Source organism: Equus quagga, chromosome 7 (assembly GCF_021613505.1).
Source record: "Equus quagga isolate Etosha38 chromosome 7, UCLA_HA_Equagga_1.0, whole genome shotgun sequence".
In the NCBI taxonomy this organism is placed as follows: Eukaryota; Metazoa; Chordata; class Mammalia; order Perissodactyla; family Equidae; genus Equus; species Equus quagga.
Genome location: NC_060273.1, coordinates 44,218,243 through 44,245,789, shown reverse-complemented (window position 1 = coordinate 44,245,789; position 27,547 = coordinate 44,218,243). Strand labels below are relative to the sequence as shown.

Below are 27,547 nucleotides of genomic sequence, written 5' to 3'. Positions count from 1 at the left end.
GAGCCCCTTGTGAACTATCTGCAGCAGGGCTGGCGGGCGGGGGTCTGGCCTGAACCCAGGGGTGGCCTTTATGTCAGTTTCCTGAGGCTGCTCTAACAACGCCTCCGTACTCGGCTGAAAACAGCACACATTTGCTGACTCCCAGTTCTGGAGGCAGAAGTCCAGCATCACTGGGCCGGAACCAAGGTGTGCGCTCCCTCCACAGCTCGGCGGCCTCTTCCAGCTCCTGGTGGCCGCTGGCATTCCCTGGCTTGTGGCTACATCGCTCCGATCTCTGCCTCCGTGGTCACATGGCCTCCTCCTCTCGTGTGGGTGTGTGCGCACATGTGTGTGTGTGTGTGCATGCATGTGTGTGAAATCTCTCTCCCTCCCTCTTAGATTACATGTGATTGTATGTGGAGTCCTTCTGGGCCAACAGAAGACCTCCTTGTCTCCCGCCCTGAGCTGTCACCACGAGGACAGGGGGGCGTGTCCAGGGCTTTGGATGAGGCCATCCCAGAGGGGCCTGGGGGCTTTCTCTTGTCCCAGTCAGAGTGGCTTGAAGATGAGCAGACTGGTGGCCAGTGACGCCAGGCTGCGGCAAGTGCAGAGCCGCGCGTCTGCCCATAGGTCACACATGAATCTCTGTCAGCACGCCACCTCGGGCTCCTTCTCTTCCTCACAGCTCGGTTCTCTGGGCCCTGGAGCTCTGGGCAGTGCCACGTGTCTGTCCCCATGTCCGTGGCTGCCTTCCCTCGGGTCAGTATTGATCTGGCTGCCTTGAGCACTTCGCTCTGCCCCTTCCCTGCCCGGGGCCTGCCCTCCAGAGCCCTGCCGTGGGAAGGGCGGGCAGGGTCCACTGCTGTCCACGTGGTTTTTGCTGTATAGGCTTGTGACATGGGTGAAACAGATGGAAAAGCCGGCCCACAGGGCTTAAGCAAATACTGAAATTCTGTTTTTTCAGATAGGTGTCCTGCTTGGGGTGACAAGCTGGCAGCCAGCAGTGCCAAACCGCAGACACTGATTCAGGCTCAGGGGGACAAGCTTCTGTCCCCAGGGCCTCCCATAAGCTTTTACTGGGTCCCTCTGCTCTAAGCGGCTGTGCTGACTGCAGCAGCTGTGGCCAAGCCATGTCCTGCAGAATCAGGTCCAGTTTTCCTGCTTCAGCCCTGGCTAGAGTGGGGCCCCAGCACCCCTGGACTGAAGGTGTGCTGGCTTTGGGTCCCTGAGTGGAATGGTGTGGGGGGTGGATATCTTCACCCTCTCGAGTCAGAACAAACACACCTGCCCTAGGTACCCTGGCCAGTTCAGGGTGGATCTGAATGGTCCCCCTGGCCTCTTTCTGTGCCTGGTGGCCCTTGGGACTGGAAGGGCCCCAGTGACCAGCACTCTGTGCTGCCTCCATGCACAGGGGCTAGGAGTAGCCGCCTGCCAGGTAAGGGGTGGGAAGTGGTGGGTCAGAGGCCCGGGGACATCCCAACCCGCATTCCAGATCAGGGCCCTACCACATCAGAGATGTACTTACTGCCATCCCAAAGTGAGGCCTGTTCAAAGCTCATTCAATAGCTTAAAGCTCAAGGATGTACTAACAGTCCCTTCTGTTACTACCATCTCTCAGAGGCCATGCAGGGACCAGGAAACCTGGTCCAAGGCGACAGGCCCTCCCGCCTCAGGAGGGGGAGCTGCCTCCTTCTAGGGGGGCCACACCCAGACGCCCAGCTGCCAAGCTGCCCCGCTGCCCCGCTGCCTCTAAATGGTGTGCCCCAGAGCAGCACAGAGACGTCACCCTGGGAGCCATATTCATCTGGCTAACTGGACCCTGTGGCCCACAGAAGACAGGCTAGGCCTTCAAGGATGCTGCCCCACCAACTTCCAAATGCAAGTTCCCCCCTCAACCCCTCTGTAGTTGTCAGGTTTCCACTAACATCTGGTTTATGGCAAACCTTGCCACCGCCGGCTCCAGCTGGAAAGTACCGGGGTTTCTGTCTCTCCCTGCAGATGCTGCTCTGAAGGGACAGTGGTGCCCTCCACTGCAGTCCAGGATGGGAGCCACTTACCTCCTTGCAGTGGTGGCCGCAGCCAGTTGCTCCTAAATCAAGGAAGAGCAGATCCACCAAGGGTGCTCACTGACTTCCAGAACCCCCAGTCGGATCTCATATGAGGGATGCCCTTTCCCCTATTAACATCATGTTGACCCGAACCCTTCGAAAGGCAGGTTTCCCACCCTCTCCTGCCTGTTTTCCTCACTGAGGGCCCTGCACTACCTGAGAATGCCCCTGTCCCTATCCTCAATGGCTGCAGCCCCAAAAGGTCTCTCTGTGACCCATGAGAGGGGTGTGTGGGTGGGTGGATGAGCCCCTGTTTATTCTGCACAGATGGATGGACGTGTGAATAGGTGTCTGGGTGCACGGGCATCTGAGGGATGCTGGGTGGGTGAGTCAATGGAGGCGACAGGGAGGGCCTGATGCCAGTGCAGACAGTGTCTTTCCCAGTTGGCTTTTAATGTTGCTTTTGAAGGACATGACTTGGTGGGGGCAGGGTTTCTTTCTCGATACGGTCGGTCACTCCTAGTTGCATTTCAACTATTATGTCATCACCAATGTTCTTCAAGGTAGCAACTCCTGGATGAGAAACTGAGGCTCCCAGGAGCAGTACCTGCCTAGGGTCACCCAGCCTCAGGGGGCCACATCCTCTACTCTCAATCCTGAGGAGCCCCCAGAGCCCAGCCTGGCCCAGGCCCAGGGCACCTGCACCTCATTTGGTGGTCCCGAGGGCAGGCCTCCCTCTGGCAATGCTGCGGTCCCCTCCCTGAACCTACACGTGGACATCTGGCGAGCAGCGCCCATGACATGGGCACCAGCCAACATCTTGGACATGCTTGGCTGAGGGTGGCCTCTGGCTGCTGACCTTTGCTGGGCTCCTTTCTGCTCCCCTAGGTGAGGTGCCCACTGGGCTGTGCTGGCACCCCTGCCTGGCCCCCAAGTGCAGGGGTCCAGCCCACACCAGGTCCAGGGGTCATCACTGGCTTCCCCCGTCCCCTCAGCCCCTGGGGCTGCTGCTGGGCCAGCCCCTCCCTGGAAACCTGCTAAGGGCCCATCCAGCTGGTCAGTCTCATGCCTCAATCTGCAGCCACCCTTAGGCCAGCAGTTCACTTGTGAAGGGAAGGGGTACCACCCCCAGGCAGGGCTGGGGAGGGCCTGCCGCATGCCGAACGTCGTACTCCCCCGGCTAGAGCTCATCTCCCTGGGCAGGGACTGAAGTTGGGGCCCCAGCCCAGACCTCTCTGACCTCGAGGTCCAAGCACACACTCAACCAGCCAGGTGATCCGGGGCACCGTGCACCCCTCTGAGCCTGTCCGCCTGTCTGTGATGGGTAAGTGTAGGCACCTGCTTGGCGCCATGCGATGTGGGAACCTGGCGGCAGGGACCCAGCCTGCCTGGGGCAGCATTTGGCTCTAGTGCGCGGTGACAAGCGCCATGTCACTTTGCCCGTAAATTAGACTTCAGGGGACCGCGTTCCCAGCACTCAGAAGCGCTTCCGCCGGGGAACGGAGCCGGCGCCCGGGGCTCCCCCGCGCCCTCTGCTGGTGGCTTTGCGGGGCTCCACAGCCGAAGGGCGGTGGCGAGGGGCGCTGCTGAGCTGCCGGCTGCCCTTTCCTTTGTGCGGCCTGTCCAGCGGCCCTGTGAGGCGGATGATCAGCGGGAGGAAGGCTGGAATCATAGAGAGCTGGGACTTAGCTGAGAAGCCATTCATAGTAACTCAAAGACTGGCGTCAAGTTTATTATTATCTCTTGTTAAATATCTTAGATCTTTTAGGAGCACATGGTCTACAAGGCATGGCAGGTTTTCTTCCCAGTACATTTCTGTGCGTGCAGTTATGTGACGGGAGGGGAGAGGACACAAACAGGTGGTACGCACGTGGGATGGGGCTTGGAGGACAGGGCCCTGCTCCTGCGTCACGAGCACTGCTCCTCAGATTGAGAAGAGCCTCTGGACTTCCACCAGGCAAACCTGAGACCCAAGTCTCACAGACAGGTGACATCAGAGGAGAAGGTCCTCTAGGGACAGTGAGGACGACAGTCTCACGAGCGTTCAACACATCCTAAAGGATCAGTACACAATGGTGGGGGGAGGTCTGCTGGCTGCACAGCTGCCTGTCCTGCAAGTGTCTTGTAGGGTGTGGGGGGGCTGTCAATCTCCGTGGTGCTAACTGGGAGGAGGGTCTTTCTCCTGCCAGGGGTGGGGTGCCTGGGCAGTGAGCTGGGATGGGAGGCCTGGGCCGAACGGTGCCAGCCTCCAGATGGTCCTTGGCTGCTCCCTGGTAAGGGCAGAGGCTTGACCTGCCAGGGCACCCGCGTCAGGCAGAGACCAGGGGGCAGAAGACAGGGTCCCCCCAGGGCCACAAGAATGTCCGCTTATTGCCTCGTGGCACAGAGCAATGCTGGATTGGTCTTCGGGGCCAGCCCCAAAGCCTTCCTTGCTGGAACCACGGTGTCCACCTCTGAGAAGGACGTTCAAGGCTTGGGAGGTGCCTCGGGTGGCAGATCGAGGCCCCGGACGGAAGAACTAGGCGTTTCTCAAAAAGGGCAGCTCTAGACCATCAGCTGGTTCTTCCGACTCTGGGCCAGGAAGTGGGGCTGGGGGCCTTCTCCAGAAAGAGGTGACGATGACTGTGTCTGCTATGACGGCACCTGACTTGGGGTCAGAGGCAAGACTTGTCTAGATTCAGAAAGACCTTCCCTGGGCTCCCTTCGGACTGAGGTTTTGAAATGTAACTTCTTCACACAGCTCAGTCTGTTAAGTTCTAATGGAAAAAATCTATTGACGGATCTCCTTAATCCTCAGAAGAAGGCGGCCGGTTGGCCAGGCTCAAGAGAGGACCCCTCCCCAAATCCCTCATTTGTTGCTTTGTGATGGCAATATGGCCCCTGCCTTAAGCCTTTGAGAGGCAAGTGAAGAAAGCCATTTCCCAGGGAGAGGGAAGGCTGTGTGGAGGGACAGCACTTGGGGCGAGGGCTGGGAGACCACAGCTCCAGTCTGGCTCCACTTCCATCACTGTGTGACTCTCAGACCCTCATATTCCTCATTAGAAATCGGGGTCATGCCACCACCCACCATCAGAGAGGCGTTCCCCGTGGGAGTGCCCAGCCTGGGGCTGCCCCTGTGGACGCTGCGCTAAATGGAATCTGAATCTGGATGGGGAGAAGGCCCGGGCAGGCGTGGTGCTGGAGTCCAGGGAGCCCTGGAGCCCGGGCTCTGCTCTTCCTAGCTAGAGAGGAGGAAACGCCTCCTGGCCTGAACCAAAGGAGATGAATTCTCAGCCCTCTGCTTGCCCCACCAGGCATGGCCCCACCAACTGTGGGAGCGGGTTGCCGGGGCCGTGCCTGGGCCATCTCAGTAGCTGTTGTCTGTGAGGAAGGGTGTGTGGGCGGCCGGGGCACAGTCGCCCTCCTCTCGCGGCCCCGCCAGCTCCCCATACTCGCTGTTGTAGAACACCTGGCCTCCCTGTGCCCCCAGGTCCGGCTGCTGCCTCCCTTGGGGGTCAGGGTGCGCCCTGGTCATGTCCACATTCCGGCCAGGTCCTTTACAGCTGCTGAGACAGGGAAGATGGCGTCAGTGAGAAGAGAAGATAAGAGGGACTAGACCCGAGTTGGAGTCTGACTGGAATCATCAAAGACAACCAGAGCAATAACTGAGCACAAAGCTAAGGGAAGCACACACAGACTTGACTTAAATAGCAAACCAGACTGATGTGACTATTGGCAAACTCTGGAACATTCTCTGTCCCAAAACTGGGTGTGGATCCACGCAAATGCCCAACTTCATCCCCCCAAACCTGCCTCGCTCCCAGTCTTGCCCATCTCAGGACTTAGCACCAACACTGACTCAATGGCTCAAGCACCTGGGTGTCATACTTGCTTCCTCCCTTTCCCTTCCCCCTCATATCCGGTCCAGCCAGAAGTCCTGTCTGTTCTAACTCCAGAATGCATCCATGCCTCTCTCTCCATGCCCTGTCCCTGCCTTAGAGAGAGGGGCCGTCACTGCACACTCTGCACTCTTCCCCAGCACATCTCCCCTCGCCCCCTCCTGTCTGCCTAAAGTCCACTCTTCAGAGATGCTGGAAGTTGGATGATGTCTTTCTCCTGATACATCCTCCAGTGGCTTTCACCTACAGACCTAGATGAAATGCCACACTGCCCAGCATGGGATCTGGCATCCTGAGTGGACACTGAAAGGGCTGGATGGGTGACCTGGAAGTGAGGACAAGTTAATTCCCCATGAGGTGAGTGCTGACCAGTAGCTAACAGGAGACAGGAGAGGACTGGGCATCTGCCCTACAAACTGCTCATTCTGTCCTAGAAAGGCACATTCTATCCTTGCCTGTTTGGAGAATGGCAAAAAGGCTAAGTCACTCACAACGGTTTCCCATCACTCAGAATGAAATCCAACCTTCTCACCGTGGCCTGGGAGGCCCCGCTGGCTCCAGCCCACCTGCCTCGTGGACAGCCCCACGATGCTCCCTCCCTAGCTCTCACTTTCTTTGAGTTTTTTGAAAATGTTGCTTCGTGTTTCGTTGTTGTTTGATTTGCACAGTGCCACTGAAAAGCCTGATGCCAATCTGACTCTTTTTTTCTAAGTGACTTGGTCTTTTTGCCTGAAATCCCAGAATGTTTCTCTTTAAAGTCTAACAGTTCTACTAGGATATGTCTTAGAGTCGACTGCTCTGGGCCAGTCTCCCCAGGTACCCTTCCAATAAGTAGATTCAGGGCTTCTTCTGTTTAAGAGAGTTATCTTGAAGTACAAGTTTCAAATATGAGCTCTGTTCCACTGTGGGCATCTTCTTCCTCAGAGACTCCAACTGTACACATGTTGGATCTTTTCTACTCCACTTCTATATCCGTCTCCTTCTGATCCTTTTACCTCTTTATTTATTTCAGTTTTATTTTCTTGACTCTCTTCCTGTCCATCTTCTGTGTCTTCCTCCTGATCATATATACTGTTTCTTGGGCATCCTGGTCTTCATTTCTGAGAGCATTTGTCTTATATTTCAATTTCTTTCCTGCATTTAGTCAGCTCCTATCTGATATCTTCACACTGTCTCTTTCTCTTCTGAATTTTTGAATTTCTGATTTATGTACAGCTCCTTGATTGATCATATATTTAATGCACGCTGGAGTGTTGTATCAGTTTTCCTCTGCTTCATTTATTTTTTTGTCCTCATGTCTAGTGAAAGTTTTCAGTCTAATTTTCTTTTTTATTCTTATAATAACTCTGTATGGATAGTGCTTATTTTTTCTGTCCATGATGATTCACGCTTGGATTTTTGAGACCAGAAAGAGCTTGTTCCCCTACAGAAGGGGCTAGGGATGTGTGTGACTTCCTAGGTTTCTTCATCCGGGAGTGCTGTATCTGACCCACATCTTTGGTATCACCTGAATTCCTTCAAGTGGATCCTTCTTTCCAACAGCTCCATTCATGTCCTGTATGTATCGCCACCAGGGAGCAACCAGTCACTTAGCTGGGAGTGCTGGGCCCCCTCTTGGCGGCTGCCACGCAGCCATGCTGACCTACCACAAGCCCAGGGTTCCCAGATCTTCTTTTTACCTACTGACTTGGGTGAAACACCAGACCACAAGGCATGGGACCTGGCATCCTGAGCGGACACTGAAAGGGCCGGAGGGAAGACCTGGAAGTGAGGAGGAGTTAACTCCCCATGGGGTGCGTGCTGCCTGGTGGCTAAGAGGAGACAGGAGAGGACTGGGCAGATAAATGAGCTCCTTCTCCCCTGCGGTCCCCTCCAAGACACATTCTATCCTTGCACCTGTCTGGACAGTGTTCCACACGCCAAGTGAATGCATCTGCCAAGTGCCCTGTGGCACCTCTTTGTGGCTCTTCATGATGTGTGTCCAAGGGGACTCGTGCAGAGAACAGCACCCTCTGCTGCTGTCATGAGGTGCGGTTTCTGGAAGGAGCAGTTCTATTGGGTGTGTATCTGCCTTCTGGATTCTTGATGCGATCTCGCCTCCATAGCACTCTCATCTTCCACAACTTTCTTCTTCCTTCACCACCAAGCACCTGAGGGGCGCACTCCCTTCCTGCTCACTGCCCTCTCAGAAGCAGTGCCTTCCCACTGTGCCCTGGGAGCCTGCTCCGCTCCACCAGCTCTCTGCCTCTACTATCTCCCCAGTCTGTGTGGTCACTGTCCCGAGGACCTTGTCACACTGCCCTCTCACGGGGCAGTCCCCATCCTACTGTCCTTCCGCTGTGGTTCAGGCATGGCTTGCTGGTCCGGGTGCCAATTTCCCCACTTGCACACAAACCGGAGTCTCTCTCCTGGTTACGTCACAGGCACAGGCTCTGAGCAGCCTTCCTTTATCTGCTGTTTTTAGGAAGATGTGTGGAGATTTGAATTTAAGTGGCTGTCATCCTCTGGCTCACCCTCTTACTAAATTACTTTTCTTTGAAAGATAAAATACTGTTTGGCAAAGAAACATTAGCCAGAAACTATTTCTGTCAATGCAATTAGCGTTAATTTCCAAAACTAGGTTACTAATAGAGGTCACCTGATGGAATCAATAAAAACGAAAAAAGAGACCAAGATGCACAATACAGATGCAGTCATTATTCCTGGGCATATGGCTCCGCAGCCGCCAGCGCAGCGTTCACAGTGCTGCAGACTCGCCCTTTGTGGGCTGCTGGGAAAATACCCAATAGTCGGTTAAGTTGTGGAGTCATAAAGGCAACTCCCAGAAAGGAGAAAAAGGTACCAACTGCCCCTAATGCGACACAGACGAATACTGTGGTCTAGAGTAAGACATGCAGTGACAGCATCACATCTCGATTCAAAAACAGCGTAGGCAGAAGCCAAGATTTCCTTTGGAAAACTGTGTCAGAGGACCTGAAAAGGGGCTCCTGAGAAAGACACTGATGTCAAAGGTCCAGGTAAATGGTCTGAACACAATGATTTGAAGAAAGCAGAAAAAAGCAATATTTTATAAAATATTATAGGTCCTGTCACTTCAACAGCTATGTGCAAATCAACTAATAAGGTGAACAAGTAGACATTTAACTGTTTTATCTATACCCTAAAAGTTTAAATATTCAGTTTTTTGGGGGGCTATCTTGGACAAATGCAGGTCACCTTCTATCTGGGTCCCCCTCTGTGCAGGTACACATGAGGATTTCTCTGTATCTGATTCTTATCAAAATAGGACATGAGCCAGCTCCAGGTCACATGATCTGTCTGGCCCCTGCGCCCACTGGGCTAAGTGCAGGGGCTGGGCTGGCTGTGGCCTCCCCTGTCTCGGGCGGTGCGTACGTATGGTGGGCACGGTGGATCATACTCGGTTTCACAAAGAGGTGGCATCTGAGCGTCTGTCAAATGGGAGGGGGTGGGGGGCCCAGCACCAGGTGTGCCAGGTCAGGACGGTGACGGTGGAGGGGGCTCCTTGGGGAAGGCCTGGTGGCCGAAGACCTCGAGTCCCAGAGCAGCTTGCCTTGAACCCAGAGAAATGCAACAGAGAGCCAGGAAATGTTCCAGGTCAGAGAGTGAGGGGCACACGCAGGCGCAGCCTCCCTCCCGGGCTGCTCGCAGGGGAGGAGGCTCGAGAGGCCCTACCTGAGCTGGCCTTCTTGTCGGTGCCTGCTCTCCAGCTGCTCCAACTCCTCAGAGGCCAGCACCATCCCACTGTCCGTCTGGTTATCCTGTGTGGAGAGGACAAGTCCAGGCTGCAGGCCCCGCTGAGGCCCGTCTGCAGGCAGCTGCCCCCCAGGCAGGACAGGGCACATGGACCCCCACCTCTGCCGACCTCACACCCGTCCTGTGGGAAGTGAGCATCTGTTTCATCATCGGAGAATGAAGGTGAGGTCACTTGCCCCACCACAGAGGGAGAAACTGAGGCCTGGGGGGCCATCCCTGGCCCATGCTCAGGAGGTGGCAAAGCTGGGACACCCAGTGCTGGGGGACCTCCAAGGTGGCCCCACAAGTGCTCAGGGTACAGGCAGAGCAGGAGCACCAGGAGAAATGGGGAAAGTATTGAAAGACTTGGCAGCTCACAGGATAGATGAATGGTCCTCCTGCAGACACAGCCAGGTCTGGTGGCTCTGCCACCCTCAGGTTGCCGTGATTGGTGCGGTCCCATTTGGCATCACGTGGAGGGGAACTGCACTGTTGTCAGTTTGGGGCCCCCCAGGGTCTTCATCTTGTTCTGGGGACACCACTGCCCATGCTGGCAGCCTCCCCAGCCAACGCTCACTGACCAGTCCTGTCCAGAGGGAGGCTGGGGCTGGAAGGGTCCTGGCTGCGAGCTGCCGGTACTCGGCTGGAGGCTCAGGCTGCGCTTTCACAGAACCGCACACCTGCTTGTCCCTCACAGAGCCGTTAGAGCTGCACCGAGCCTGACCCTCGTCTGAGCAGGCAGGGGGGTCTCCAGTGCCCTGGACCCCAGCCACCTCCTCTGGTGGCTCTGACCCCTTTCTCAGGCCACGTGGCTTGGTGGCCACCAAAGGGGGCCCTGCCTACGGCCGATCCAACAAGGCCCATCCGGAAGGAGGAGCCTACGCTGCTGGGAGAGAGAGGGCTGCCGCTGCCAGGGGGCCCCGGGTGAGTGAGGACCACACAGGTGAGGCGGCTGAGAGGCAGTGGCATCATGGGAGCACCCAGACCCCAATGTGCCAAGGCGCAGCCTGGACTTGACATTTCAAGGGACAGTCGCTCCCTTCCCTGAGCTGGTTTCTGCCCCTTGCCTGAGGAGTTCCTGCCGTCTGCCTCCTGCAGAGAAAGCCCAGAGGCCCTGATCTGGGGTGCACAGGCCCCCCACCCCACTTACCACTGAGGCCTTGTAGGTAGTCGAGGTCATGGGAAATTCTTCAAACGTTTTCATCCTGGAGGGACCCTGGGTCTGAGTCCCTCTGGCCAGGCATCCCGGAAAGGACACACAGTTGTAATATCTGTGGGAATAAAACAGAAGTGCTGAAGAGACGTACCCCAGCACCCCTCCTGAGAGCTTGCTCCACCTCTCCGTCTGCCTCTCTCCTCCCAGGAAGGACCTGGGCCCGGGGTGTGAGGATGAGGCCCGGGTCTGAATGCCAGTCTGCACTCCTCCCCAGGCTTCTGCAGCCATCCCCCACGCGGCCCCCCGACACCGAGCTGTGTCTCCTCTCCTGTGCAAGAGGACTGAACCTCCTGAGGCCACTGCTGGGGAGGGTGTGGCAGGCAGTGGAGCTGGTGAGAGACGGGGTGGGGGGACCTTCACCCTGGGATGGGCCACCCTGTGCAAGGCAGGCAGGCTTGGTGCTGCAAACCACTGCCTGGCCTGTATGTGTGTGGATGCTTGTGTGTGGACATTTGTGTTCACTTGTGTATACATGCACTTGTGTGCACTGGGGGCTTGGTAAAATGAGCCTGGCAAGAACCAACTGGTTGTTCCTGTCCCCCAGGCCTGGCCCTGCGCTACACTGGGGCACATGGGCAGGGGTCTCAGAGCGCCTCTTTCAGCAACGCCAGTGGGAATGTGGACGGCAGGACCTTCCCGGAGAGTAAACCGCCACTGGCAAGACACCTCGGATCCAGAACTTTGGGAACTTAGGCTACATTCTAGTCCTGAATACGGGTTGGTGGCTGGCCTGCCCTGCTCCCAGGGTCTCTGCTGGGGGCCCTTGGGACCCACCCCACCCCTGGCCTGGGCGCTGTGCCCAAGAAGGGTGCTCCCTTGAAGCTGGGGGATCGGCTCTCAGGGGCTAGGAGTGTGGAGAAGCGGAGGAGGCTGGAGGACAGTGAGGACTAAGGAGGCGCAGAGAAAGCAAGGCCACATGGCCCTGGAGGGGTGCTGAGGCTGACAGGAGGGCCTCACCGACACCAGCAATGTCACTTAAAATCACTTTGCTCTTTGCGTTGGCGTACAGCGCTCAGTTCTCAGAGTTTCCTTTCCTGATGACTGAAGAGGATAACATATGCCATGTCCAAACTGCTGTCCTCCCGCCTGGGGACCCACGCACCAGGAGGGCGGCTGACCTGGCGGCCAGGCTGTGCCGGGGCAGGCTCAGTGGGCTGTCCTCTGCATCGGCGTCGGCCTCGGTGACGTGCAGGGCCGTGGTGGACGCCTGCAAGAAGCTGCCCTCTTCCGAGCTCTGAGAGCCACAGGGGGCTATGCAGACCTCCTCCTGGCAGGGAGGCAGAGGTAGCCGGGTCAGAGGCCACCGTGTCCCCCTCAGCTCCTGCCGCTGCACTCAGGACGGCTGGGGCTCCTGACTTGTGAAGTACTGTGCTCTGTGGGCTCTGGGGATTAAATGAGCCCACCTGGCCGATCCTCCCCACTGCCCCCCAGGGGCCCATGTACGGAAGGGCAGGCAGAGCAGGAGCACCCTGGCTCCAGGGCGCTGCCAACTCTGCAGCCTCTAGCAGAAGCAGCACCAGCACTTCCCACCCTTTTCCTGGGGCAGAAACAGGAGCCAAAGTGTCCGTCCCCAGCCCCTGAGGCCCGGACGGCAGGTCGCTCTCGGCTCACTCCTCCTGGTCCCAGTCCTGGTGCACCAGTGAGGCCCTGAGTCCGTCCTGAGCTGGCTTTGTTCCCCACCTATGACGAACACGGTGTGGGAGGGAGACGCAAGTCCAGGGCAGGTGTAGGGGGCAGAGCTGCAGGAGGCGGAGGCGCAGAGAGGGAGTGGAGGCCACACTGCTCCTCAGCCAGAAGGCAGGGGCTCCTCGCAGGCCCCTTGCGGACCAGCCTGGGGCTCCTCGTGGGCAAAAACAGGCTCTGACCATCAGCATGATGGCCCTGGGGTAGGGTCCAGAGGTTGCTGTAGCAGGACAGGGTGGAGAGGGGGCTCACCTGCTGGCCCCCACCCTGGAGCAGGTCTCCCAGGATCTCCACCAGCTCTGAGAACGCAGGCCTCTCTTTGGGGTCCCCGGACCAGCAGCTCAGCATTATGCGACGTCTGCAGGTAAAGCCAGCTGCTGGACGTGGTCTGAGTGGGCCCAGCACCCTGCACCAACAGACCCCAGGCCGCCCCCCGCCCTGCCCTCCTCCAGGGGTGGGAAGGAGAGCTGTTCATTGAGAGATGAGTGGTGGAGTGAGAAGCTGTGCCTGCAGGCCTCCACCCCCTCGCTGTGCCTGCACAAGCTCCCCCCACCTCGTCCCGCCCCACGCCTGCATGCCCCCCTTCCTGAGCCTGCACCCAAAACCCCCTTCCTCACCCCCTGTACTCATCCACCCCTCCAGCCCCCTAGCAGCTGCATGGCGGGCCAGGAGACTCACATGGCAGGAGTGGCCAGGTCTGGGGCCCTCATCCGTGTGCCTTCTTTCAGCCGCTGGCAGAACTCCTCATTGATCTGCACTCCAGGGTACGGGGAGGCCCCTGATGGCAGAAACAGGACAGAAGTGGGGGTGGGTGGGGAGCAGGACGCAAACGGCCTCTGTCCTGGGCCGCCCTAGCAGGGTGCTCATCCTGCTGCTCCCTGCCCAGCGCTAGGGCGCCATCTGGTTAAGAGGGCAATGGCTCCCTCTTGCTAGGGCACTGTGAGCACCAGCACTTTAGAGACACCTTAGCGGAAACACGGTTTCTGGGATCTTTGGGGCTGGGAGAGCCGCGCTGAGCCAGCGGAGCTGCCCTGTCACCATGACCCCTCTTGGGAGAGGCCTTCTCTGGCTGCCCAGTCCAACCCCTCCCTAGGTCCCATGGCTCTGCCTGCAGACAGGCCCTGGACCCAGCGCTCCTTGCCCCAGGGGACCTGGCTCTCCTGACCACAGGAAAAGCACTCAGCAGCAGAGGCCTGGTTTAGACACGAGTCAGACTGCTCTCTCCCTCGCTCAAAGCCCCATAGGGCTCCCCCTGACTGAAATTCCAGATCCTCATCCCACCTGGCGCCGGGCCTGTGGGGCTGCGGGACCAGCTCTCCTCACTTTTGCTGCACCTCTTGGCGCCCACCCTGCCTGCGCCCTGCCCGCCTCCACCACGCGGGGATCGTGGGCCTGGCTGCCCCTCGCTCTGGACTGCCATCCTCCAGGCCCACCTGCCTCTATCCCACCTGCCCCCCAGCCCCTGGCAGACACAGCTGTCCTGTTCCAACCTGTCCGGTCCTTCCTGTGCTCTGTCTGCTCTGACAGTGTTCAGCACACCTGCCATTTGGTGCTTTTGCTTTCCCGCTTGTCCAGTGCTGTCCCTCACCTAGCAGGGGACTTCATCTTGGCCCCAGCGGGGCCCAGTTCCCGTGTGGGGCTCAGGTAAGTAGGTGCAGTCATTAAGTGAGCACCCAGTTCCCTCCGGGCCGCTCCCCAGCCCTTGAAGGCAGAAGCGGCATCCCCAATGGCAGGTGAGGAAGGGGCTCAGCCAGGGAGAGGCAGATTTGGGGGGACCCTTGAGGCCTGTCCCTCTGAGACCTGTGGTGAGCTGGAGGCTCTGCCCCGGCACAGGCTGTTGGTGAAGGGATAGGTAGGGGCTCTCGAACCACCTGCCTCAGAACCACCTGGGCTTCTTGCTCCAGGTGCTTCCTGTGCCAGAGGAGACTGTGATCCCACCTCTCCCCTCCCCTGCACCCTGCCCAGCACTCACCCAGGGAAAAGATCTCCCAGAGCAGTACCCCAAAGGACCACACGTCGCTCTGCGTGGTGTACACCTTGTCAAAGATGCTCTCCGGGGCCATCCACTTCAGGGGCAGCCGGGCCTGTGGCAGGAGGAGGGAAGTGTGTCTGCATGGGGAGGGAAGAAAAGGAGGGGGCCAAAGCCTTGGGCAGCCTCCTCCTGCCTAGTCTACCCAGGACTCTGGGGCCAGGCCCCCAGGAAGGCTTTTGGCCACACCCATCCCTGTGTGTGCTCAGATGGCTCCTGAAACTTGCCCTGCTCTCCCCACCTCTGCTCCACAAGTGCCTGGCACCACCTTGAAGGCTTCTTCCCTTTTGCTGTCCTCCTGGGTTCATCCGGGCCCGTCTCTTCCCTGTGCTCTCCCAGGGAGCACTTGTACCCCTCCTCCAGCTCCAGACCCCTCAGCCCAGCATCCCGAGGAACCCCAGATCCCTGTATGCCCTCACAGCCCTACCTCATCCACTCATGTGGTCCCCACACTGGAAGCCCAGCATCACTCCTCACCCCTCCTCCTGGGGCTCCTGATGTGCCTTCCCCACCGTCTGTCTCTCTTCCTCTTATGGCCTCTACTTGGGAGCCCCGAGGGCCACAGCCCTTCCTGACTGGCCTCTGCCTCCACCGCAGCACCCCCACTCCCCTCTCCTGACAGTCTGTATGGGGGTTTCTGGACTGCACACCTGACTCTCACCTCCGCATGCCCCCACACACCTGCGAGTGAGAATGAAGGACAAAAGCCTTCTGCACGGTAGCCGGCCATAACCTAGACCCATCCCACCCATTGCCCTCCTTCCGGGCCTCTCCCTTCCTCCCCTGGGGCAAAGCCCTTGCCAGCTTTGGGTGCTCATTCAGGTGCGGGCCTGGCCACCTTGGAGAGCACCACTGAGACATACGCTGCACCTAACACCTGTGCATTTTTCTGTGACCGCCCAGGCCTGTCCATCTCTAGGACAGACACCATGTGGGGTCCACCTCTGCGTGCCCAGTCCCCACAGGCCAGGTGTTGGGAGTCAGTGTCCACCTAACAGACCAATGGCCAAAGACAGGCTGCCATCGGAGCACTGTGGGCCCTGCCGGTCGGCTCCCGCCCCCACTCCCTGCCCCAGGTGCCTCAGTGGGGTCACGAGGGTCCCGGCAGATGCAGGCCCTCAGACCTTCCATGTGGGTGGGGGTAAGTCCCCCACCCTCCCTCCCTCCGCGGCCTCTACTCACACTGCCCTTGCGCACGTAGTCAGGGTCTTTGTAGATGTCCCGGGCTAGGCCAAAGTCACAAATCTTCACCACATCACTCTCTGACAGCAAGATGTTCCGGGCAGCCAGGTCTCTGTGGATGCACTGCAGCGCGAGGAGGTGCGCGGGAGTGGTCAGTGCAGGCCCCCGGGGCCGCAACCACGCCTCAACCCTGCTCTTGCAGACACAGATTTCTGTGTACACCCAGGACTTGCCATAGGGAGGGCTCGTGGAACTATGGGGACAGCAAAGGAGCCTGTAGGGTGGGACAGACTCTGATTCCACATCCACCTCTGCTACTGACTAGCCGGAAATCTTAGGAAGTCATTTCCACACTCTGGGCTCAGTTTCCTCCTCCACAAAGTGGGAGAGACCTGCCTCAACCACAGGGTGCTGTGGGGAGAGCGAGGATGGAGCACGCCTTGACATGCTGGTGGGTCTCTATCTTTCTTCCCCTGAAGGGCCTGCTGGGGCAGTCACCTTGCGGGAGGCCAGGAACTCCATTCCTCGGGCCACCTGGAAGCTGTAGCAGACAAGGTCTTCCATGGTCAGTGGGCTCAGCCACAGGTCCTCTGCTGCACCAAGGAGCAAGGTGGGCTCAGACGGGACCCCTTGTTCCATCCCACCCCAAAGAGAGCATTTGTTCACCCAACCCTGGCAGCATCCCTCCTGGCCGGGCTTGAGGTCCCTGGCACTACGTAACAAGTATGTGGGCCCCTTCGGCTGCCCCTCAGCGGTACCCATGAATTACTCCCAGAGCAGTGCTACTTCTGCCTGGACTGCTCCCCCACTTTCTGCAAGGTGAACTCGCATGCATCCAGTGATACCCAAACCAAACGTCAAAAGTCTCTGAAGACTGCCCCTGAGGTGTTCTCCCGTACTAAGGCAGAGCCCATCACATGCTCCCCCATGTAAGCCCCTCCAGAGGGCCCCAGGCTGGCTTATCCTGATCTTGAGGCATCATCGCGCCAGACAGACATCTTGGCCAAGGGGAAGCCAGGCTCTTACCTTCTTGAACCAAAGGGGTCCGCCCTGCCCCACCCTTGCCCATCAAGAGTCGCGTGAAAAGGGCCCTGTCGCTGCTCCCCGGTCTCCTCCGGTCAGCCCTGGCACCCTCCACCATGGCCTGGAAGCGCCTTCGCTGCTCAGGGGATTTCTCCTGCAGATGCACGAAGCGAGTTGGAGGAACAACCTACCACCCACGGCAGAGGCACTGCCCCAGCCCATCTTGGCGCTGCACCAGCTCACCAGCAGCGACCACCTACCGCATAGGGGCTGAAGGCCTCCCGCTTGGCGCGCAAGAAGTTGGAAAGGTTGCCATACTTGCAGAACTCCACGATCACCATGAGGGGGCCTGGGGCAGGGCAGGGCAGGAGCCGGGAGCTGGTGACCGAGGGCATGCTGGAGGGCAAGCGCTGTGCAACACGCCTCCATGCCCCTTCCTGTGCCTCACCCCGCCCCTGCCCCGCCCCCTCCAAGCCCAGCTGACCCTGCCCACCCAAAGAGCCAGTGCGGCCCAGGGCCTCTCCCTCCACCCGGGCCTCGCTCTGCTCCGCACCGTTGGGCTTGGTGCACGCCCCCAGCAGGTTGACCACGTTGAGGTGGTTACCGATGTGGATTAGGATCTTGAGCTCCGACATCAGGGCGCGGTGCTCACTGGCGGTGGCGCCCTCTGGAGGGGATACAGGGGCTTTGCACGGTGCCGGGCCTGCCCTGCCTTGGCCCCAATCCTGGCATGCCCCTGCGCCCAGGTCCCTGGCTTAGCTAAGGCATGCCCAGTGCTCTTGCCGGTGGGGGCGCAGCACGTCCTGCCCGCCCTCTTTGGCAGGGGTTCAGGTGAGATTGAGGAGTATTACTCAGACCTGAGCCTCAGACCCAGCTCTGACTCCCTGTAGAACCCTGAGGGAGACTGGCTCTGAAGCTCAGTTTCCCTTGCTGCACCACAGTCTAACAGCCCAACCGGAGCTGCTGCTCCCACCAGTTCGGCAGCCCCCCGACCTGCTGGCCCCACACCTTTCAGCATCTTCACCGCCACGGTGTCACAGCCGCTGCCCTTGTTGATTCCGAAAGCAGAGGCTTCCACCACCTTCCCAAAGGCCCCGTGGCCAAGAACTCTCCCTGTGGGGGCAGGGAGTGGGTTCCAGGTGAACTGTATGGGAGTAGGGGTGGAGAGGGATGGGCAGCAGGGACAGCCCATGCAGAGGGCAAGGAAGGAAGGCCCAAGAGGGGGAGGAAGATCGAGAGCCCCTCTGCCAAACAGGAAGAGCATGGGGAGTCTGAGCGGGAAGAGAGGGAGAGGGTAGGCAGACAGGAAGGCCTGCATCCTCTCCCAGCAGGTGTGATGGGCCCACCCTGCTCGGAGCAGCAGGAGGTGACCTCGGGGCCTGGGAACTGGGAGCCCTGGCCATGGCTGTGGGGATGCACTCCCAGATGGACAGGTCAGGCCAGGTGCGGGCTAGGCGGGACCTTCTGGCATGCGTTCTGAGAATGGAGGGATTTCAAGGCTCCAGCGGAAGCTGTCTCTGCCAGACAGGACAGGGTGAGTGTGGCAGGCTGGGTGCTGGCCTCACCAAGGTGCAGCCTCTCCCGGGGGAACTCCCACTGGCTGGCATCATAGGACAGGTATTCACACTGCTCCTCCAGAGGCACCTCCCCAGGGTCCATGATGATGGACAGGTAGCCCGTCTTGATGTCTGCGTGAGCTGGCTGGGGGTGGAGGTGAAGCAGGGGCAGTTCATTGATGTGGCCATACCAAAGAGGGTAAAACTTTGCCCAGGACAGATGGGATCTCCTTAGGGACTTTCAATCAAGGTGGGGACAGCCAGCCACCTAGACAACCTCTGGTCACGTAAGAACCCAGTATGGAAGGCTCAGGAAGGCTTCCCAAGAGATGGGGCTTCCAGCTAAGCCAGGACCCGACCTTATTCCTTATCTTAATGGATTGCCAGGTTGGAGAGAGACCCCATGAGGAGCTGGAGAGTGGCTCAGCAGGGGGAGAAGTGCTCACCCTCCTCATGTTACAGAAGATGAGGAGGAGGAGGACCCAGAAGAAGACTGCGATGACCCCGGTGCCGACAAGGATCACGATCTCCATGTTGCCTTTATCCTCGGAGCCTGAATAGGGAGAAAGGGCCTAGTGCGTGCGTGAGGAGGACAGGGTGCACCCTGCGGCAAGCGCCCCTTCTCGTGGGCACAACTTGCCGTGAGGTGGCCACGAGAAGGCGCCAGGTGGGGGCAGGAGGTGGGGGAGGGGCAGGTGGGAGAAGCCGGACCTTCTACGGCCACACTGGCGGAGGAGTTGACGCAGCCCTTGGCATTGCACACGCTGCACAGATAGCGGCCTGCGTCCTCCTCGCGCACGCGCTGGATGCTCAGCTTCTGGTTTGAGTCGGCCAGGTCGATTCCTGCAGGGAGTTGGGGGGACGTTCAAGGTCAGGTGGGTCTGGGGGCCTTCGCCTTGCCAGCCTCCGGACCCCAGCCTTCGCCAGGGTCCATCTGCCTACCAGACTCTTCCTCCAGCAGCCTCTCATCTTTGTACCACACGATGCTGGGCACGTGAGCCCCTGCCACTGGGCACCGCATCTCCAGGGAGTCGCTCACATTCACCAGGAGGTCTGTCAAGTTCTGCGTGAGCCGCGGGGCTTCCAGGGCTGGGGGTGGGGTCGAGAGGGAGCTAAGTGAAGCTGCAGAAAGCGGCAGGTACTCTGGGATGGGCCCTCCAAGGAGTAGGGGGTGGGGACGGATTGCGTGAAGCTGAAGGAAGGGTCGGGGTTTGAGCGCCAGGTGGGGAAGGCTGCGCACCTCCACCGTGAGGGGATCGGGAGAGGGGCCGTTCCTGCAGGCTCGGGCTGTGAATGGACGGCTGGGCGCGCGCTGGGCTGCCCGCCTGGGAAGGCTCCTTGGGAAGCGCCGCCCGCCCCGCCCCGCCCCGCCCCGCCCGCCCTGCCTGCCTCACCCTGCACTGAGAGGTACTTCTTATGACAGTGCTTGTCTTGGCTGCGCCGGTCCTGCACCTCGCACACGTAGTCTCCTTCGTGCTCAGGCGCCACGCGGGGGATGGTCAGGCTGAGCGTGGCGTGGCGCGACCCGGGCGCCGCCTCCTCCAGGCTGGCGGCCAGCGGCGTGGCGAACAGATGCACATTCTTGCAGTCGAGTAGCAGCGGGTTCCCGTGCGCATCGTGCAGCGTGGACAGGTTGAGGCGATACCAGCGCAGATGCTCGTAGGTGTAGTTGTCCGCCTGGCAGCTCAGGCGCACTGCCTGGCCCTCCAGGGGATCCTCCGAAGGCTCTGATGCGATGGTGAAGCCGTCTGGGATGGCTGGGGAGGAGGAGGAGCCACTGCGACATTGCGCCAGTGCTCCCTCACCTGCCCAGGTGACGGCCTTCCCTTACCCCTTGACCTTTGGACTCACTCGGCTCTCAACCAAGGTGCACATCTCGTGTATCTGGTCAGAGACACCCCTCTGAGCCCTCTTCTCCCCCTCACCAACCAAAGGGACCAACTCAGGAAGTCAGTCCCTCGGGGTCTGACTCACATTCTTCTCCCTCTCTCCTGGTCAAGCCCCCACCAGGCTGCCGCCCCATCTCTCCCAGGAGCTTGGATCATCACTGAGTTCCTTGTCACCAGACAGGGGTGCCTGAGTCACCGTCCTCCCTTACTCCTGACCAAACCCTACCACTGACCTCTCCTTGAAACAATCTCATTTCATTAGCTTTTGGCAATGCCTTGCTTCCAACTTCCTCTGTCCCTCTGGCCACTCCTTGTCAGGCTCCTGTGGGATCCTCTCCTCATCCCCGAGTGTTCTCTCTGGCTCCCTCTTACAGGTGACCTCATCTACATGCCTGGGCCCAGTGACTGTCCTTTCATGGGCTTCTAAGCTTTCCTGGGGTCACTAACACATGTGAAAATCTGAGGAAACTATGGACCTTCTCCCCACGGCAAAATGCACCCTTGAGCCAGCCACCAGCTGGGATCCAGGGTTTGGGGAGGGGGTGGGAGGCACCTCAAGGGTTGGGACAGAGGGTGCACTTTATCCCAGTGGACCAACACCTCAGTCCGTATGCCGAGGACCTCCAAATCTATTCCTCTCGCCCAAACCCAGGGGCCCAGTGGGCCCTAGATCTCTTGGGTGCCCCACAGTCACCAGAAACTCAATGGCCCCAACCTGGGTCCATCATCCCTTCCCAAGCCTGTTCTCCTCCTGTGCCCTCCTGGCTTCTGACCTCTACCCAGGCCTGCCCAAGTCACTCACTGGTCACATAGAAGTAGATGAGCCGCTCATCCTGGCCCACTTTGTTGAAGACCACACACTTGTACATGGCAGACACGTTGGCATCTTGGATCACCAGCTTGCTCACCGTCTGGGCAGAGCACAGACACTAGGATCCATTTCATGCCCAAGTTCCCCCACCTGGACCCCTTTGTGCATGGAGGTCACTGTGCCCACCAGAGTAATGGGGGAAACTGAGGCTCCAGGCTGGAGATGACCAGAACTCAGAGACGGGGCCAGGAATGATGAGGCAGGGAAGAAAAGGCGAGACCCTTGGGCAGCAGAGAGAGGTGGCTCCCCAGAAAAGTCAAGGGACAGCACTATGGATAGCTGGCATCAGAGATGGCTGAGGTCAAAGGGTGGCATTAGGCAGAGCCAGAGAGACCTCTGGGTATGGATGGAGTCAGTTGGTGGCTATGTTGAGGGGGGGACAGGACCTGGTGGCGCTGGGTCCATCTAAGCCAGGGTTAGGATTCAGGCTGTGGTCACGTCAAGGGTCAGGCTGTGGCCCAAGGCCAGCAGCTGGTCACTGTGAGATTATTGTGATGTGCCCATGTTCGTCCCAGGGCTGCCCATAGCACCTGTCCCAGTACCCTGGTTAGTGGCAAGGGGAGGAACTCTGGCCTGGGGGAGTAGGAAGCTTGTGAAGCAGGGGAGGAGAGAGGGCCATAGGCCCTGCCTACCATCCAAAGACCCCCCCCCCCACTCCCCCCACCCCACCCGAAGCCGGGCACTTCCTGGCCAGGCCTGGAACAGGAAGAGGCTCTGGAGGTGTGTAGGAAAACAGGAAGTGACTGTAGGAAGTGGGTGCCTTTGTTCAGTCCCCTCCCCCGCCTGGCCTCCTCTAGGCATTGCCCCCAGGCTGGGTCGGTTGCTCCGTAGTCTTTGGTGGGGACTTGGCTGGCCCCCAGCCCTGAGCCTGCTGGCCCTGGGGCCTGTGGGCAGCTGGGACCCATGGCCTGGCTAGGCGGCCTTGAATCTCAGCTTCCTTGTCTGGGAAGCAGCTGGAGGTCTGGCCCCCCCATCAACATGCAGGCAGGGGACACTGCAGAAAGGCCACTGACTCATGTGCTGTCCCCAGAACTCTGCAGGCCTGGTAGAAACTGAGAAAAGGACAGAAGAGGCCCCTCCCACCCCCTTCTCCTTCTCCCCGGCCACTCAATGGCACAGCAGGTCCGGACCTTATTCTTCCCCTCCACAAACTCGGTCCAGGTGTCCAGGCTTTCTATGGGGTTCACAGCGTCCTGTGTGGTCACCTCCCTCCAGTCTCGGCACTGTGGCATGTGGTCTCGCTGCTGCCGCCGGCTGCTGGGGACCAGGATGGGCAAGCGCAGGTGAGGGATTTGGGTAGGGAGGGCCTCACTGGGGGCAGGGATGGAGCCTTTGTCATACTCAGGGTCATCTTCTCACACTGTGGTTGGTAAGGCTGGCCCTCGGGCCAGGGTGAGTGAAGGGGACCATGGCTTTGTTTCTGGAACACTGTCTCCCACCCTTTATGCTCAGGGTTCACAACCCATCCTGCATGGGCTGTCAGACACAGCCTTCCCCAGGAGTCCAGGGCTGTGCCCGCAGAGCAGCACACATCCATGGCTCTGTGGTCATCCTCCAGCCTGCTGTGCCACCATCCCCCCCTCACACATGCCCCTTCCTGCAAAGATCTTCATGTCACCAGGGGAAGCCCTCTTGCCCTGTCTCTCTAACCCCAATTCCAGAGCTGCAGGCCCCTCCCACCCCTGCAAGGCAGGCTTGGATCCTGGCACCTTTGGTCTCCCACTGGGATGGGGGTCTTGGGCCCTCAGGGTGTTGTCTGTTGGTACAGAGCAGGATGGTAGAGCATCAGAGGGAAGCAATTTTGGAGGTTCCGGCTGTAGCCTGCAGCCTCGTGGTCTAGAAGAATCTCTCACGAGCCTTGGATGTTGCTGGCTGGCCCAGGCCCACAGGGCACCCTACTGAGCCTCCCCACTGACCACGCCTGGGCCACAGCCCCTCTGCCTGTTCTGTCTCCTGCCTGGGTTCTCGGCTACCATCCCACCCCAGCCTGTGACGCTCCACTCTGCCCACAAAGATCTCCTGCTAAATGGCAAATCCGACCCACCACTCCCCTGCTCAGTGCCCTGCACTGGCTCCCCAGTGCCTTCCAGACCACTGCCCACCTCAGCGCCCTCCTCTCCTAGCCACTCCTTGTCCACATTGTCTCTGCCCTGAGCGTTCTCCCAGCCCGTCTGTCCTCCTGGCACCGGCTCAGGTAGGGGAGTGTAGCCCAGCAGTTGGGCAGGCTCCGCTGCTTACAGCCGTGACCTTGGGAAAGCCACAGCCCTTCTCTGACCTCAGTTTCCTTCTCTCTAAGGGGCCATTGTGAGCGCCGCACCAATGAGCTGACGAGCGTGGCTGCGTGCTGTGTGTGGCTCAGGAAAGTCTCTAAAACTAGCTCTGTTTGCCCACTGGTGGGAGGTGCCCTCCTTCGTGCCCAGAGGCACATCCCACGGTCCTCTTGGGATGATGCAATTATATGTCTGGGGGGCTTTGCTCTCCAGGGAGGTGGGTGGGGGCTGGACCATCTCCAGTGTCCAGCCTGGCCTGACTGATACAAGGGAGGGTCTGAGCCTTGTTCAGTGGGGGTGAGGTCAGGGATTGGCTACAGTTGAATCATGATAGGGTTCAAGTTTAGAGCAGGGCTCTGGAGAGGGGTGCAGGCAGTGAATGGGGGTCACGGCTGAGGCTGGGGCTGGGAAATAGGGGAGGGCAGGCTGGAGCCACACTCACAGGCTGCGCTGGGCGAAGGTCTTGCAGGGTGTCCACGGCCGCCAGTGCCACTGGATGCTGAGTGGGGGGGGGCACCCCGTAGGCAGTACAAGTGAGGGCCTGGCGACTGTGGCGGGAGTAGATGCTGGGGGAGGAGGTCTCCTTCTCGTGGATGTGGGGAGGCACTGGGGGCAGAGGCAGACAGCTGATCAGCCAGCCCCACCACCATACCTGCTGCCCACTCTCCCCTCTCCCATCCTGCCCACCCCTACCGTTCACCACCAGCTCCAGGCTGATGTTGCGCCTCAGGCCAGCCGCGGTGTTCCACAGGGCGAGGGTGTAGATGCCTGCACTGGCCTCCGTTACCTCCTTGAGCACCAGCGCATGGGGACTGTGGCGCCCGGACACTGCCTTTCTGTCCTTGTACCTGGCCCAGGAAGGGAGTTCAGGGGGCCGCGTGGATCCCACCCCAGCCCTATCCTGGCACTCCTTCCCTGACAAACCCCAGTCCCTAGAACTGGAATATACTGTCGGGAGGCAGGAAGAGTCCTTGTGCCAAAACAAGAGGGTCCCCCTGGACCAGACCAGGAGGCTGCTGGGAAGGGCAGCAGAGGAGTAGGGGTGCAGCGACACAGGTCTGGGATGCAGATGGCCTAAAGGGTATAGGAGTGTCTCCAGGCTCTGCCTGCCTGGTCGCACAAGAGAGGCAGGCCCAGGAATGCCTGGAGGTCTGCAGCACACATCTGCCTCCCCTACAGCCCTGTGGTCTTTCCACGAGTAAGGAGTTACTGCACAGTGGGGCTGCCTTCTTTCTGGCCCGCTGGTGGCTGGGGCCAGCCTTCTGTAGCCAGGCTCAGAGGCCCAGCCCAGGGCCTCAGGAGGGTCCTGCCCACCTTCCTGGTCTCTGGCTCCTCCATCCCAGCTGGGCTTTGGCCTCAGACACCCACTGCAGTGCCAGTGGGCCTGGTCTCTTTCTCACAGGCTTCGGGTGGTATGTGCCATGAGGCAGTGGAGGTGTAGTCCCATGGGGCACAGCCTGGACCCTAGCCCCAAGGGGCAGGCCCTGCCTTGCTCTCTGACCCCGGCTCTGCCCTTCCAGGAGCTCTCTAGACATGTGGCTTCCTCACTGTCCCCCAGCCCCACAGGGGGTCTGTGCGCTCACTGTTCCCCCTGCTTGGATACTCGGTCCTCTAGACAGCTGCATGGCTTCCTCGCTCCTACATTCAAACACCCACTCATCAGAGAAGCCTTGTGACCTGCTCCTGGTCCTGGGACCTGTGCCTGCCCATCTGCATGTGGGTTTTCATACACGTCTGCTGACTGTCCATCTCCCCACTCTGAGCTGTGAGCCCCATGAGGGCAGGGACTGTCCCCTACACACAGTGGCACCTAGCATGTGTAGGGGTTCAATGCATGTTTGCTGCATGTGCAAGTAAATGGATGCCTCATACCCCAAAGGGTGGCTCCTCCCCAGTCCTGAGCTGGGAATGTCTCAGGCAGCTCCCTTGGCAACCTGAGCTCTGGAGTGCCTGGAAACGGTCCTCCCGGAGGCAGGCGCCTTTCCTGGGCCAGAGAGGTGCCAAGAGGTGCACCGTCCTCGGGCAGAGGCCAACAGTGAGGGGATGCAGGGGTGTGGCTCTCCACCTTGACACCACAGCCGCCCCAGGACCGGGAGGGATGTGGCCTGCCTAGGGTCGCAAGCAGGGCAGGGCACACACGAGGCTGTGCAGACTGCTGGGCTTTGGTGCAGGATCCTGAGCCTGCAGCACCTGTGATCTCAGGCAAACCTGGTCACCACCCCAAGCCCCGGTGTCCTCCTCCAAAAACAAGGGGCACAAAACACACCATCTCAGAGGGGTTTTGAGGTCTAACCAAGATGCGGCATTTGGTGTCAGCACTGTGCTGGACACACTGAGGGTGCTGTGCAGCTCAGGACCAGCTCACCTGTCTGTCCACTAGATCTCCATCCATTCACTTACTCATAATCCTCACATGATGACCCAGAAGAGAGGGCCCCCGTGGGGCTGTGGTGACCACTAGTGCCCTGGGGCAGGTGTCTTGGGTAGACAGTGGGGCCAGCTGAGCACTTTTTGGAGGCAGGTGTTGGCCAAGTGAGAAGAGAAAGGCCAGGTGGGATGGGAACAGTGAGAAGTAGCCAGCTGCCTAAGGATCTAGCCTGCGCTGGACCCCAGCTACAGCAGAGCTGGCCAGCTGCCCAGAGCAGGGTCAGTCTTGCCGGCCTCGGAGGGCAGGGACAGGACCCCAGGTGTCTCCAGGAGGCCACACCTGTGAGGAAGGCTCCAGGCTGCATCAGCGCCCTTCAGGACCCTGCCCCAATGGCCCTGGTCCCACATCAGGTGCCCCAATGGACCCCAAAGTCTGTAGCCTCAGAGGTTAGCATCATACCAGGACCAGGACCAGGGCATCCTGGGACCTTCCCAGGAGAAGCCTGCTTCCAGCCTACTGCCAGTGCGTTGGGGTCCCAGCTAAGAACGTGTGGGGCCTCTGCTTGGCCAGCATCAGGCTTTCAGAAATGTCAGCTTGACTGGAGAGAGATGGCTCAGGCTGGGAAGGGTGAGGCTCCTCTGGCCAGCTGGGAAAGGATGGAGCAAGGCCCCTCCCAGGCGGCTTGGGGCTCAGATGGGAATGCCCTTCCTCTTTCCTGGCCTGTTTCCTCATCTGTACCATGGGGGTCAGGCTACAGTGTGAAGTCCCAGGGTTGGGCCACATGGACCACTCAGATGGCCTGAGGGTGTGTGGTGGGTGCTATGTCTTCCTGAGCTCTTGGGGAGCACCCAGCAAGGGCGGAGCCACCACTGAGGGACCCCTCACTGACCCTCAGCACCACAGTAGAGGCCTTACTCTCAGGTCACAGACCAGCCCACAAGCCTCCTGGGAGCGCTCGCTCACTGCCACACAGCTCAGGCCCAGGCAGGGCCTGGCTCCTTGACGGTTTGTGGAACCCCTGTGGCATGTCTGAATTTCTGGTTAGGAGAGTCCTGGGGGTGGCAGCTTGTTAGGTGGGAGGCCTAGGAAACCTGGCCATTGCTGTGGGGCAGGCCAGACCTCCCTGACACCTTCCAGCTGGCAGGGCCCTCAGAGATGGTGAGCAGATGCAGGAAGCAGTTAGATAAAGCCCACCACACCCACACATGAGCAGAGGCCCGGTTTACACCCTTTCACAGTTTAGTAGCATCCCAGGCCAACTCTCCCCCTGGCTGAAATGATGCATGATATGCACATTCCTTAGTGTCTTCAGAGGGGCTCCCTACCCGGGATCTTGGGGAGGAGGCCCAGATGCAGGAACTGGTCCCCACGGGGTCGGGGTGCAGGTCCTGACTGGGGGGGATGGGTCCCCATGGGATCTCGGGGCACAGGCCTGATGAGGAAGATGCTGCCCTCCCCTCCCTGTGGGCTGTCCTGCTGAGCCTGGGTAGTGGAGGGGCAGGAGCCAGGGAGGTACCACTGGAATTCCGGCGGGGGGTACGCTGCCAGCTTCACGGGCAGCTTCACCAGCTCGTCTCCTGCTGTGGCCTCCAGGACAGGACCCTTGAGCCACTCGACGCTGATGAAGGGCTTTTCTGCCAGATGGGAGGCATCAGTGTAAAGCCAAGGCAGGTGTCACTGACACACCACCACCCAGGGATTCCTCGCCACCTCCAGCAGCCAGATTTCTGCACACTAGGGCCTGTCCTGCCCTCTGGGGTGTGGGAACAGGGCAGGCCATCCACTCATGGCCCTCCCTTCCC

At 59.6% G+C, this 27,547-nt stretch overlaps 1 protein-coding gene across 1 annotated transcript in view; it reads right to left on the bottom strand.

Moving 5' to 3' along the window:
• Positions 1 to 3,743: 3,743 nt before the first annotated feature.
• Positions 3,744 to 27,547, bottom strand: part of FLT4 (fms related receptor tyrosine kinase 4) — a 40,076-nt gene continuing 16,272 nt past the window's right edge. Inside the window, 24 exon segments of the mRNA XM_046668082.1 lie at positions 3,744 to 5,572; positions 9,599 to 9,684; positions 10,809 to 10,929; positions 11,993 to 12,141; positions 12,810 to 12,915; positions 13,236 to 13,335; positions 14,530 to 14,641; positions 15,769 to 15,891; positions 16,267 to 16,361; positions 16,795 to 16,945; positions 17,052 to 17,140; positions 17,345 to 17,458; positions 17,800 to 17,904; positions 18,357 to 18,492; positions 18,794 to 18,900; positions 19,059 to 19,190; positions 19,290 to 19,436; positions 19,742 to 20,104; positions 21,039 to 21,147; positions 22,238 to 22,364; positions 23,820 to 23,890; positions 23,892 to 23,983; positions 24,071 to 24,225; positions 27,262 to 27,379. Coding sequence (XP_046524038.1) covers positions 5,374 to 5,572; positions 9,599 to 9,684; positions 10,809 to 10,929; positions 11,993 to 12,141; positions 12,810 to 12,915; positions 13,236 to 13,335; positions 14,530 to 14,641; positions 15,769 to 15,891; positions 16,267 to 16,361; positions 16,795 to 16,945; positions 17,052 to 17,140; positions 17,345 to 17,458; positions 17,800 to 17,904; positions 18,357 to 18,492; positions 18,794 to 18,900; positions 19,059 to 19,190; positions 19,290 to 19,436; positions 19,742 to 20,104; positions 21,039 to 21,147; positions 22,238 to 22,364; positions 23,820 to 23,890; positions 23,892 to 23,983; positions 24,071 to 24,225; positions 27,262 to 27,379 — 3,107 coding nt within the window. The 3' untranslated portion in view covers positions 3,744 to 5,373.